The 13,913-nt window shown below is 38.4% G+C and overlaps 1 protein-coding gene across 1 annotated transcript; it reads right to left on the reverse strand.

Moving 5' to 3' along the window:
- Nucleotides 1-214: 214 nt before the first annotated feature.
- On the reverse strand, nt 215-13,913 carry fbxo11b (F-box protein 11b). Its single transcript, XM_079850683.1, has 22 exons — nt 13,592-13,913; nt 11,325-11,452; nt 11,121-11,202; nt 10,832-10,976; nt 9,799-9,928; nt 9,459-9,542; nt 9,210-9,342; nt 8,977-9,083; nt 7,639-7,750; nt 5,914-6,020; nt 4,854-4,991; nt 4,540-4,757; nt 4,187-4,367; nt 3,297-3,419; nt 3,133-3,218; nt 2,917-2,993; nt 2,572-2,715; nt 2,174-2,284; nt 1,798-1,905; nt 1,583-1,691; nt 1,395-1,493; nt 215-1,137 (listed from the first exon to the last, which is right to left on the reverse strand). The coding sequence occupies exons 1-22, from the start codon at nt 13,677-13,679 to the stop codon at nt 1,008-1,010; spliced, it is 2,640 nt and encodes an 879-aa protein (XP_079706809.1). The 5' UTR covers nt 13,680-13,913; the 3' UTR covers nt 215-1,007.

Below are 13,913 nucleotides of genomic sequence, written 5' to 3' on the forward strand. Positions count from 1 at the left end.
AAAAAAAAAAAAAAAAAAAATGCTGGAGGACAATTTAGTGTTAGTTTTCTGATCTTTTCTTTGTTATTCCTCTTTCACAGAAAGAACTTATATGCTGAGACATGTGTATGATTACAGCAAGCCTAATGTGTGCTAACAAAAAAATATTAATAACAATAATAATAATAATATAATAAAATAAAAGACATTCAAATACAGTAAGATTTTTTTTTTTGCCTGAAAATATAAAACTACATGAGAAAGCATTAAAATCATATTTGTAGATCAGAATAACATATTAACATATTTAAAATAAAAAAGCAAGTGCTAATCACATTGGTTTTTTTTTTTGTTGGTTTTTTTGTTGGTTTGTTAATTTTTTATATCATACATATATTTCAGCACATCTGCTGTCAAAAAAAAAAAAAAAAACAGTCGCCGGGGGAGCCATAATGGTATGGCTCTGCCTCTAATCTGAGAAACCGCAATCTGTAGCTCCTAGTGGCTCCGGTCGCGGTCAGATCTGTACATAAACTGCAGCAGAACTTGTCTTGAATCTCCACATAGAACTGAAGTTGCACAGGGCAGGGCGCACAGCGTAGGGCTATGCGATTGGAAGGACCAAATAAAGTCTACTCCCTTCCCAAACACCACCACTGTGGCACCCACCTCCATAATCTCCATAATCCTGAGTCAACATATTGCTTCACAATATTTCACTCTTCCAAATCATCCATCACGCTCCCAAGCAGAAGTGGAGAGAACTCCTTGCATTCTCAGTTAGCAATATACGGGAGTATCTGCACACAGTACTGAGGCAGCTTTACACGGTTTCAGAGTTCTGCATTTCACCTTTCCAAAGATAGTTTCTTTTAAAATGATTAATTCAAAGTCTGACATCTGACGTCTTTTGTTATCCACACACACTTTGCACACCAGGTCTCTCTGGCCCAGAAATGGCAGGCGCTCTGGATTTGTAGGCAGGTAAGATAAAGACCAGGGTGCTGTGATGAAGGATGAGCTCGCTCTCAGTTGTGCTGTAATGTGTTGGATTCTATGGGAGGTGCCGAGTCATACAGAGTGTCCGTGTCATGGGTCGGCTCTCCGGCCAATGTGCAAGGATTGGACAATGTACCCGCGCCACAGTCACAAAAAAACCTATATGGAAGAGATTATAAAACGGATTAGAGCAGAATCTACGAGTCCACTAAAAGTTACAGAAAAACTGTAATTCTGCAATTCACCAGGAACTATAGCTTTTACTTAAACTAATACTTTTTGGAAAAAGTGACAGTTAAAGGCATTTACAGTGTTACAATTTCTATTCTTGAAATTGGAATATTTCACAATATTATTGTTTTTACTGTATTTTTGGAGAGCATAAGAGAATACACGGTACACAGTATTGCACTGACCTATCATGCCGTATAAACTCCACATCATGCCCTTGGTGGCACTTCTTAATACAATTCACACAAATTGCATTACGGTCTGTCGTGTTACAGGTGTGACACCTAATGGAAGAGAAAGGAACATGGTGAAATACAACCATTACTGTTGGTTTTCAAAGCAGACTGCTTCAAGTTGCCTGCCTTCTGATTACCTGTAGAAATCGTGCATGGGGTAGCTGGTGTAACTGGAAATCTTGTACAGGCACTGACCTCTGCTCACTGCCTTTTCTATGGCATCCTGATTGTTCATGATTTTATTATCTAGAAAGTTATGGAAAAGATTTATATTAACATATCTATATACATATATATTATTGAGGTAAAATGAGAAAGATAGTCGGTTATGAGTTTATAAGATAACGTTTACCTTTCATTGTAACATTGACACCAGAGGCTAGAAATAAGCCTCCAAATCTGTTGTTGAATATTTGATTGCCTTCCAGAGTCGCCGTTGCATGGTTTGTGATTTCAATGCCTAAAGTGGGGGACAGAGAGAGTGTTATTTGAGCTAAATATTAGAAAAATAGCACAAGTTATTTGGGCTAAATATTAGAAAAATGACACAAAAACCACACACAAATTCCAATTCCAAGAACTCCAGAATGTCCAGTATGCGTTTTATTCACAATCATTATAATAGCACTGCTTTTTAATTATTTCACACCAAAATAACCATTACATAAGACTTAAGACCACTACAGTGGCAGCATGTACGCACTTCTGACCTTAAACCTTCTACCGACCTGCAGCAAAGCCGTCAAATATCCGGTTCTTCCGCAGCACCGGGTGACTGTTTGTGCTGATGAGAACACCAGCCTGTGCGTTCCTGAAGATGTCGTTCTCTTCCAACAACCCTGAATATGCATATAAAGACATTGCTATTAGTTTCTATGATAATGATTAAACATGGTACATCCATTATATTAATTGGGTAGCTTTTTTGACAGATTAAGCTCAGTTTTAAATAACAAGGGCTTTCATTGGGGGATTAAATCACTAATTGTGTGATTTAGCGCAAGAGAACCCTTGATCCGTGTCTAGGAATCTGTTCTGTTTACATTTTTCTAAGTCTCCATCAGCTGGCGTAGCATTTCCTGCACTGTACTCATAAGCAGAAAGAAATTTTCCAATCCATTCTTACCCCTCCCGCCATTGAATATGCAAATACCCCCATCCCGTCCATCATGGATCTTATTCCTGCGCAGCGTGGGGTTGCTGTCCGTCTTAATCCACACCCCCGCCATGGCATTATCAAAGATCTCATTGTCCTCGATAAAACCCAGCCCTACGAATAGAAAAACAAATTATGTTAAACAAACAACAAGCAGAAACCTCTCTTACAACTGGCCATCCCAATATGACAGCTGAGATCTGTAACTGTGCTCACAATTTACAGCATTACGGCTAAGGAAAGAATTTACTCATAAACAAGCTTCATAATGTGTAAAAAGACAAAGGGGACAGAGGAAGTAGATAAAGAACTTACCAGAGTTGTAAACAAGGATGCCTCCATTTTGTCCACCCCAAATTTTGTTTCTTCTGATTTTCGGATTGCTTCCAGTTCTGTTAAAAAAAAAAAAAAAAAAAAAGAAGGTATCAATACACAAATTCAGTAGACTTTTTTACAACCAAGAATCTTGAAAACCTATTTGTACCCCTGATACTTCCCAAAGAAGCCAAAATTCAATTACTTCCTCCCTACCTGATCTGGACTCCAGAGTACATATGATTGTAGATATCATTATCTTCCAGTACACCATGTCCATTGTCATAAAAATACACCCCAACCTTTTCAGAAAACAAAACAATATTAACAGGGAAGAATGGAGTCTAGATTTTATCAAAAGAAGTTTTGAAGTTCCATACCTGTTTTCCGCTGTGTATCCTGTTCCTTCGGAGTACTGGCGTGCTTCCTGTGGTCACCCACACTCCGGCCAGTGTGTTGCTGTATACCTCATTCTCTTCTATTACACCCTGGCCCTTCTCATGCTACAAATAGAAACAGACAGTCATGCTATGACCAATGCATACTATGCATATTTTTTTGTTAGCAGCCCATAATGTATTCCAGTCAGCAGTGGTGTAAAGTATTTGAGTAAAGGTAATTAGTTACTGTACTTAAGTAACTTTTTGGCTACTCTGTAGTTTTACTGGTGTTTATCAAAGATAGGAGCAACTTTTACTCTCTACTTGACAACATTTTTTAATAAGTGTATGTACTCTTTACTCCAATACATCTGTGATGAGTAATGCAATTACTCGTTACATTTTGCATGGCACCTAACTTTTTTTTGGCTGCCGTTTATGTCTGAAATAAAGAAGCGATATCGCCATCTACACTGTAAATGATTGTGTTATTAACGGTAAAATACTGTAAAAATACTAAGATAAAAAACGGTAAGATTCCATAACCTTAGATCTAACCTTACATTTAAATGTAAACTTCACATTTGATACATTTTTGTTGAAATAACAGTTTCTTTTTCTTTTCTGATCAGTTTTTGTACATTAGGGTTTTATGTTACATCTAATGTTGTTAAATTAATATTTATTGCATTACTTTAGTGTTGTGTGTTACCATGATGGTGTTTTGTGTGAATGACACTGTGCACCTTTCATATATTAGTATTAACTTTCTCAGCGTGTGGAAAAGTAGCTGATGAACTTTAATTCATCATGTGACTTTTTTTTTGGTGGTATGGTTTTCAGATACTCTTTACACTACAGCCAGTCAGATCATGTGCATGCTCACTCACCACATAGATTCCTCCATGCTGCCCGTCATGGATCTTGTTGTGCCTTACTATGGGACAGCTGTTCGTTCTGATCTGAATGCCAGCCAGGGCATTTCCATAAATATCATTTCCCTCAATGAGGCCCCTCCCATCACCAAATATGTAAACGCCTCCTTGGTTTCCATTGAAGATGGCATTTCCCCTAGATTAAAAGCAGACAGCTCATTTTATAGATAAATCAACAAGATGGATCAATCAATTGACAGTGTGCCGAGTGCTTAGCTCAGTACAATCGATACACAAAATTATTTTCAAGTCTAAAAATAGCAATATAGATTTATACTAATAGGGCAGTGAGGACAAGGGAGGCTGACCTTATTGTCGGATCACTGTTGGAGGTGATCCACACGCCAGCAAAGTTATTGGCATAGATTTTGTTTTCTATGAACTGGCCTCGGCCTTTCTCGTGAACATAGATGCCCCCCGTTTGGCCGTGGTGGATCTCACAGCGTACCACAGTCGGGTTGGCATACGCTTTCACCTCAAACCCTGCAATCCTGTTCCTATGGATATTACAGCTCTCAAAGTAGCCCTGCAGAGGGAGACAGAGACAGAGACAGAAATCAGCTCACTGGCTGCTGCCAAATCAGATGAAATCTCTGATTGAACAAAAATTAGGTGCAATTACCATGCCATGGTCAAAGGTAAACACTCCTACGTCTCTGCCATGGTGGATATGATTACGTCTGATGATAGGATTGCCATGGTTTTTTACCCAGATACCCGCAAGAGCATTGTTTGAGATTTCGTTATCTTCATAAATACCCTGTAACACAACAGCACACAGGTAAAAAAAAAAAAACATAATACAATTATTGTGATTAATAATTATTTGTCAGTAAAGCAGGCAATAGTCTTGTCTGCAACCGTATTATCTACAATTTATATCTGTAATTTAATCACTATGTAACTGTAGATAAAAGGAAAAGTCCAAGCCAAAATAAAAATGTATCATATGGCTTCAGAAGACTTATAACATAGCTGCCAACTTTTCAGTTTAGCTTGGAGTGAGAATTATGGGGGGGGGGGGATGTGAAAAAAAAAATCTTGCATCACAATAAGTGTATTGTGATTGTCAAAAAATTTTAGTAACTAAACTGAATTTTATTAGGATTAGGGACAACATGTTACAATATTTACATGGTACAATTTCTGGTAAGCTACGTTTTTTTATCATTGCTTGACACAAATTTCACGATTTCAATTCAATTCTTGTGATTTGATTTAATATTGACTCATTTGGATAAATATTAGGTACACAAGATAGGCGTTAATTTCTCAAGAAAAAAAAAACTCACCTAATGCTGTAAACATACAGAGAGCACTATCAGCTGGTAGTAAAAAAATAAGGTTAAAAAAAGAAGTCCTCTTTGCTTCGCGATTTTTCTGTGCGTGAGAAAATGGTGTGGCGTGAGAGCGTGTGAAAAGTGACAATTGCGTGAGTCTCACGGTGAATGCGTGAGAGTTGGCAGCTGTTATAATATGGTGCACGAGTCATATGAATCACTTTTAAGAAGCTTTAAATGTTTTCTTCCCTGTTTGTGGCTTGACTGAAAGGTCAGTGTGATCCTTTTGTATGGAAAACAGTTGTGTGAGAAACTTAACAGCATACAATCTTAAAACGACATGAGGATGAGTAAACAATGACAATTTCCATTTTGAACAGTTCATTTAATGCAGGTTCCTACCTGTGCATGATCAGTGATGTACAGTCCAACGTTTTCACAATCGCTTATGTTGCAGTGTTTAATGGTAGGTCCGGCACCCTGACCACTTACACACACTGCTGATCCCACTGCGCAGACAGAGAAAGGACCTCAATCACACAGATAAAATTTCTCATTCATCAACTGCTAAAATATGCCACTAACAGCAAGGTCATGAAATCAATTCTCAGAGAACACATATACTGATAAAATGTATACTAAGTTTGAATGCATTTCAAGTCAAATGAATTTCTGCCAAATTAACTGAATGCATGTAAAAAGGACTTCTTCTTAATGCGTCATGTTAATGAAACAAACATCAGGCTGAGGAGCAAAACAATCGTGCCACAAAGCATTTAGATATGAAGTAAGCATCCATCCATGATGCCTAGTTACACAGAATAGACAGGCTATATAGTACCATTCAAATGATTAGAGTCAGTACTATTTTTTTCTTTTAAATTAATACATTTTATTCAGCAAGGATGGACAAAAAAGACATTTATAGATTTCTATTTCAAATAAACACTGATGAAAAAAAGTATAACGGTTTCCACAGAAATATTGAGCAGCACCACTGTTTTCATTAGGGCTGTCACTAACGATTAATTTTACGATTGAGTAATCGGATAACTTTTTTGCAGTAGTAAAAATAACCTTAAAATTACTTAAAATACATATAATAACAATGAAGCAATTATTATTGCTTCAAATAAAGTATAAAAAAAAATAATCAAATGGTTTTATTGAACAACACCTAATATGTTTGTATATTACATTATGTATTTTAGCAATCAACCTATGTCCATTATGTATTCTAAAAAACGAACAAGAAGGTGGCTGGCCGGCCGCACACTAAATTTAGTAGACTACAGAAGTCTAGCAAAACTTTTTTTTTCTTTCTGGATTGCGCAGTGCAAAAAGTGCAAAGTTAATTAAAAACAAATGAACAGGAGCAAATGTTTCAGCACATTGCTATCTTCATAATGCATTATGTATTATAACAAATGCCTGAAGAGGGCGCCAAAGGCCTGGTGATCATTGTTGTTGTCACACTTTAGAGCATGTGTCAAATCCTAGTTTAATATTGGCATTAAAATGTCCACTTAATATTGGGCCAGTTCTTTATGATAGAAATGATACAGTCACTGCAATTTCTTTAACAAGAATATGTGGACATTAAAACATGCAAACTCAAAGCGAGAGTTTTTTTATATACGGCTTTAAACGTATATAATTGCGATGAACAGTTAGCATATTTAGAAAGATGTTGATGTATTCTCCTGTGATGGCGTAGGTTTATAAATGATTTACCTTACAAATCTGATGAAATGGCGCATATTGCATTGTTATAAGAGACCCAAACTCACAGCATTTGCAGAGATTGAGTTTGAGATGCGCTCCACGCATGTAAATGACAACAGTGCAACAAAAACGCTATGAAACACAAAGCGAGTCAGACTTCATGTGCATTACCAAATGCATGATATTGGTATTTTGGCGGTAACTTGACATGGGTAAATTGCAATCAAGGATTTTTAAAAATCAAGTACTTGAATTTAATCGAGGAATCATGACAGCCCTAGTTTTCATAATTGATAAGAAATGTCAGCATTCATTTCTTATCAGTATATTTAGAATGGTTTAAACTTTTGAACAGAAGTGTATTATGCTAGGGAAGCAGATGGTAGTGTAAATGAAGCTTACCTGTGCAGGTGCTGCGGATAACGCAGTGGTCGATATTGGGGCTGCAGTTAACCGTGATCTCCAAACAGTGGTGAGCATTATGGTGCTGTGCTGACTTATCATCAGGGTTGAACTGAAGCAAAAAAAGCAATATTACAATCACTCAAAAACATGATTTGCTGCAACCTCTGATCAAAAGCATTAAAGGAGACATATCATGCTTTTAAATCGTTCCTTTTTACATATAAATCATACATTTGTAGTCTATATAAAGCGGAACTGCAATGCTTGGGTCTGAATTCCTCATTATTATAGCTCCACAGGCCCCTTTTCTGATGTGAGTCTGAGAGCAACTCGTTTTGGTGCGGTCTCTTTAAATACAATTGAGACACTTTATACCCCGCCCCCTCTCCAGGATGCAGAGGTGACACTCGGTTCAACTCCACCCCGTTCGGCCATTTTTGTAGTTTGATAGCAGAGATACGATTATCTAGCGGCACAGAAACTTTTTATTCACACGTTATTAACAAAATGTCAACAACGGAAGACTTATCCAGCCAGCCTTACATGTTCGAGCCAGAGTCGGAGCCGGAGCGAGATGAAAATGAAGACGACGAACCTGCAGAACAACGTCTTCATATGGATGTATCGCAATGGTGTGTTACTGTATTTACACATGAAACTTTGGTCTTCCGACCTTTTACCACCGTGTCGATTTATTTTGATTAATATGTGCGAGGGAGAGAGAGCAAGACAGCGTCTAGTTTGGAGACGGTGTCTTGTTTACATTTTCGCCTGGCTCCGAAGAGAGAGAGAGTGCCTGCGCGCGACCGGGTCTCTCTCTCTCTGCTCGCTCTTTCAGTTAAACATGCGCCCTGTCGCAAGCGAGGCAGTTCATCTACATTAGACGGTGTAATGAAGCATGTGGGTTACTACATCCAACAACCGAACATTTTAACTTACCCTCTCGTAACTTCTGCATCTTTGAGCTTGGACTACAAAATTGCAGCGAGAAATAAAAATGGCGGATTGCTCGAAGTGTTGGGCTGGAGTTCCGCTGCAAATACTGTGACGTAATAGTTCACAAAACGTCATAGATAACAGAAAAATCGGAACAGGTTGAAAAATAAGGCCAAAACAGAATATAAAGATATCAACGAAGCACCTGAAGAGAATAATTTCAACTTTTCTGTACTTCTAAACACTCCAAATATACAACAAAATGCATTTAAGGGCTAAAAAAGTGGATTTAGCATGATATGTCCCCTTTAAGGGTGAATTAGAAATGAGCCAGCATTATTATCTAAAAGACACCATGCAATGAGCTAAAGAGAAAAAGCTGTAAAAACTGTTACTCACCCTGATGGTCATGTAGCCCACATATGCATCTTCAGATCCCTCCATAAACACAAACGTTGAATCTCTAGTGTTTTCAATGACAACCTTGTCAGCTACCTTCCCTGAGGCTGAAAGGAAAGAAAACAGGGGTGTTAGTGACTTTAGTCAAAGTATGCAAGGTTAAACATTTGATGTTATTTTCAAGATTTAAAGTTAAAGGATATAGGTAACAAAAACAGGGTCATCAGATTCACCTGCGCCAATCATTGTGATGGGGGATTCGATGTAGATCCATTCATCTGTGTAAATGCCAGAATGCACAAATATCAGGCCATCAAAATGAGCCTCTTGCACCCCTCCAAGTGCATCCTCAATGGTGTCATAATACTGAAAACCAGAAAAGCGCTGTCATTACAATGAAGCTGAAAATGCCTCAGTGCGTTTATTGAACTTTCTTCTTCTTCAAAAAAAAAATTGTAATTGCTGAAGCCAACGATCCATACCAACATATTCTCTCTGCCTTTGTATCTGGCTGGATTACTATAAAAGTGTTCTGCAAAACCAGGCTTTACATGTGCTCCTTTATACTGTGGAAAAGAAAAAGCAAAGACTTAATGAATATTTCATTTTTTGCACCTGTATTTAACATTTTTGATTGGTTTACCCAAGATGGACAGTTAACATGGTGCAAATGTGGCCTTAGTCACTTTATTAACTTTCGAAGAGTGAATATCATTATTACTCTGACAAATCACAAGCAAAATGCATCAGACTGGAAAAATCATCTAAGCATTCACATCCATCCTGATTTAAAGAGGAAAATAGAAATGCAAGCTCTCATACCAACTGCTGAAAGCTCTCTTTCCATGGGTTTGGTTGCTCATACTCTTCCGGGTTGATCTGGTAGAACTTCCCCGGCTCTGGATGCATCATGGGTCGCGTGTACTCAAACACCTCCATGTATAGTCTTTTCCTGTAAGACGTACAAACAGGCAAAACAATCACTAAAGATATAACCTTATGGAAAAGGTAATAACTGAACCAATCCTCCACTAACAAAACATTATGGTGGCTGATAAGCATTTTGATATCAATTTCAGGTCAGTGCTGAGCTTAAACACTACTGTTCAATTTATTTATTTATTTTCCAAAAAATTATTTTATTTAGCAAGGATGCATTAAAATTAATCACTCTAACATGGTTACAAAAAAAAAATTCTATTGATCAAAATATCCTGAAAAAGAGATTACGGTTTCCACAACTGATGTCAACGTTGATAAGAAATGTTTCTCAAGAACAAAATCAACAAATTAGAATGATTTCTGAAGGATCATGTGACACTGAAGACTGGAATAATGGCTGTGGGAAAATCAGCTTTGCCATCACAGAAATATATTATGTTTAAAAATATATTAAAATAGAAAATTATTCTAACCTGTAAAAAATATTTCACAATGATCAAATAATGCAGCATTGGTGATCATAAGAGACTTTTTCAAAGACATTAAAAAAAATCATACAGACCTCAAACATTTGAACGGTAGTTTATACTGTTCTATTGTGTAAGCTGCAAACAAGACCTCAAGAGACAATTCTGTCAAGATTAGATGTTAGAAATGTCTGGTGTAAAAGCATTACACTCTTATATTCTTATATTTTTTGCAAACCACCTCTATTAGTGCAGTTTCCCTGTCATGATCATCATAACATTACTTTTTAAGGACATTGCGACAATGCGCTGGTTGTCTCAATCTACTGGATCATTAGTATCCCACTTACAGCATGACACTGCCCTTAACATTTTCTTCCATACTCCAATGAAAGTAATTAATGTACTTCTGCAAATCATTCTATTGTCAGTATGTAAATTCTCACCAGAGAATGGGGTCATTTGCAAGCTCACTGAAACGCTTGCATACGCAGGCAGCCTGGCACAAGTCCTGCTCCAGCAGGTAGGAGAAGATCTTCAGAACGACCTCATCCGGAAGCTTCTCTTGGAGATACTGCTCCGCAGGGGCAGCTGAAACATTGTCAACAGGGAAAAAAAATATATAAAGCAAACTGCTTGCAAAGCACATGTAATTAATAGCAATAGTCCTTTGATAAGGAACAAAACTTTTAATAATGATGCACTTAATGATCGAGACCACAACTCTTCACTCACCTGGCAGGTCCTGGGATTTTCCCGACACTCTTGCACGTTTAGCTCTGTGACCGAAATTTTCTGTGGCTGAAGTGGAGGCTCCCTGTATCGCACAGATCAGACATTGACTTTTTAAACTGATTCAAACAACTTTAGTAAGGCTATCTCTGTCAAAAGTGCAAACTAAACAGGGTTAGTTTTATCTCAAAAGTGCAAAATCTTTACCTCCATACTGTTTTTTGTGGGACACACGGTTCGTTTAGGCAACAGGGACTTTCTACGGAGTTGGTATGGACTGTTTTGAGCTCCTGGACCAGATTCTTCTGCAACCATATCTGCAGGGATGTCCTCATCTACAGAGGGCATAGAAAGAAAAAGAAAACAATCCATTCAGCAAAACATATCTCAACCTGCCCTGCACAAGCTCAGACCCCAAGTTCCACCACAAACTCCTGATTTCCATGTTTGCAGTGAACATTGCAAAATGTGCCTGCAGGAACAAAACAGACCCATTCTCTCAAGGAAAATAGTCAAATAAAAATGCTGGCTTTCTCCAAAAGCATAGCAGTGCAGACAAGACCTTTGCCCATCAGTTGGTAAGAACATCACACATCGGTGCAAAACTCTGAATTTCCATACTTCCAGAAGGCTTGCTTTTCCACATCTTAACGCATTTAAGGAGTAAAAATCCTAAATGCCTTAACCTTCTTCATACAATTGGTTTTGCAAATGTAAACACCATTATATGTTATCCATAAACCAAGAAAACTACGGTAAAAACGACTGCTAATCTTTATTCAGCTGCAAATGACTTACCTACCTACCTGTCAATACCTGGTGTACTGATCACCTGAGAGCCTTACGGTCTGTCCTTCCCTACAGCACAATTGGTACCTGGAGACAACATCCAAAAGTGAAAGATGAGAAGAGCAGCTAAAGCTTGACTCTCTAAACTGTCACGAATTTTATGGCAACTCACAGCTGACTGGTCCATCGGTAGCAGACTTCACAGACAAGACGGCAAGGCAACAAAAAGTACATCAGGGCAAAATATCAACAGAAAAGAAAATCCTTATCTGTTCAGCCAAGGCTCTGGTCAGTCTCTCTGCCTGCCTTGTGCCTACATATGCATCTAGTCAGTGTCCACATCCAAAACGTCTAAAAACAAAGCAGTATGGAGAAGATGCTCTTCCTTTTCACCAAAAACAGCATGCACAGATTTTAACAAAATGTGTACCCAAATAAGAACTTAAGAGCATAACATCACACCCTTATGTAATACAAATACACAGATATTACATCATTCTCCTTTCTAAAAGCCCAACTACCCTAACTAAGGAATATGTTGACAGTGATACGTTGATGCTATCAGGTGGTAATATCCTAGTATTACTATGGTGTGTGTTAAAAAAAACAACAACATTGGGTTCTTTTTAGTGTAAAGGTTATATTAATATTAACTTTGAGAATATGAATGGTCTGTACACTCAAGTCAATGCATCGCTTAGGCTGATGTTCTAATTGAAATAGACAGTAACTGCAAACATCAGAACAAATGTAAACATTGAGGTAGTCAAAATGCACTGATCACTACTGGTCTAAAATGAACCAATAAACCCTAATACATACTGAAAGAGCATGAAAACCTAACGCATTAACACTTTGTCAATGGATTTTTTTTAAAGAATACCAGAAAGTCTGTCAGTGGGGGGTCTGTAACCCAGCTAAACGTGGAAACAAAGGTTTCTGATTGATCATCGCAGAAGCACCTTCATCAGCAGAACCCAGGGCTATGTGCATAGCATTTACAAACCAAACCAACAAAAATAACTATCCGTATGAAAAATGTTCCACCATGCACATATCCCCGACAAAAGAGCAAAGACAGCCTTTATCTTACCCCGTTTTCTCGCTGTGAGCTCAAGTGCGCAGCTACTTACGTTAGCTAGCGTGCTACCTAGCAGTGTAAACAGTTAACTTCACAGCCACTGCATTCAAAGCTAACGAAACCCAAATAAACAATGCAGTTGTAGACATTAATGCGGTGTGGAAATCAGCAACTGTGTTAGTATTTGATGTAAATTGACAATGCTATCAACGGCAGCTCAACACTGAATACTACAGCTACGCAGCGCAGATTTTCCTGCTTAAATCCACTTCTCATGTCTCTCTTCCACCTATAACCCACGACATATAACTTATACCAGACATAAATTAACATTTACCGTGTTATCTTGTTTCTAGGTTTAAAGTTAAACAGGAAAGGTGACGAGTAAGTTACGTTGAAAGCTAGCCGTTTACGATTCGGGCTCGTGAAGCCCAAACAAAGCGCGGCCTGGCCTATATGTATATGCGCCTCGACGCTCTGCACACAAGCCCTTTTAATCAGGCCGTGCGGCTTCGGAGTGGCCGTGTCGGGTCAGATAGATTAAATACCGTATACGACACGGCACAACATTGAAGCGTTGTTGAATAAAAGGTCCCCGTCTTACCTCTTTCTGCGTTGTTTCTTTCCGGCTGCACCGGGCGCGGCCTCGACACTCGCCTGGGTCTCCTGCTGCTCGCTCTGACGGAGTTCATTTGGCGAGGTGACTTTACCCAGAAAAAATACGCTTCCCTCGAACCTTATTCTGGTGTTATTAGCATTTACACAAATCTCTGGTCTGAAACAAGTCAAATCACCCGTCTACGCCGAAAAAGGACACCAACCCTAGGCAGTTTTTCTTATTCGGGGTGTTGTTGGTGTGTGTTTTTTCGGACAGCTCCCCCCTGTGCTGAGCTCCGTGTCTCTCTCTCTCTCTCTCTCTCTCTCTC

Source organism: Squalius cephalus (genome assembly GCF_949319135.1).
Source record: "Squalius cephalus genome assembly, chromosome: 19".
NCBI lineage: Eukaryota > Metazoa > Chordata > Actinopteri > Cypriniformes > Leuciscidae > Squalius > Squalius cephalus.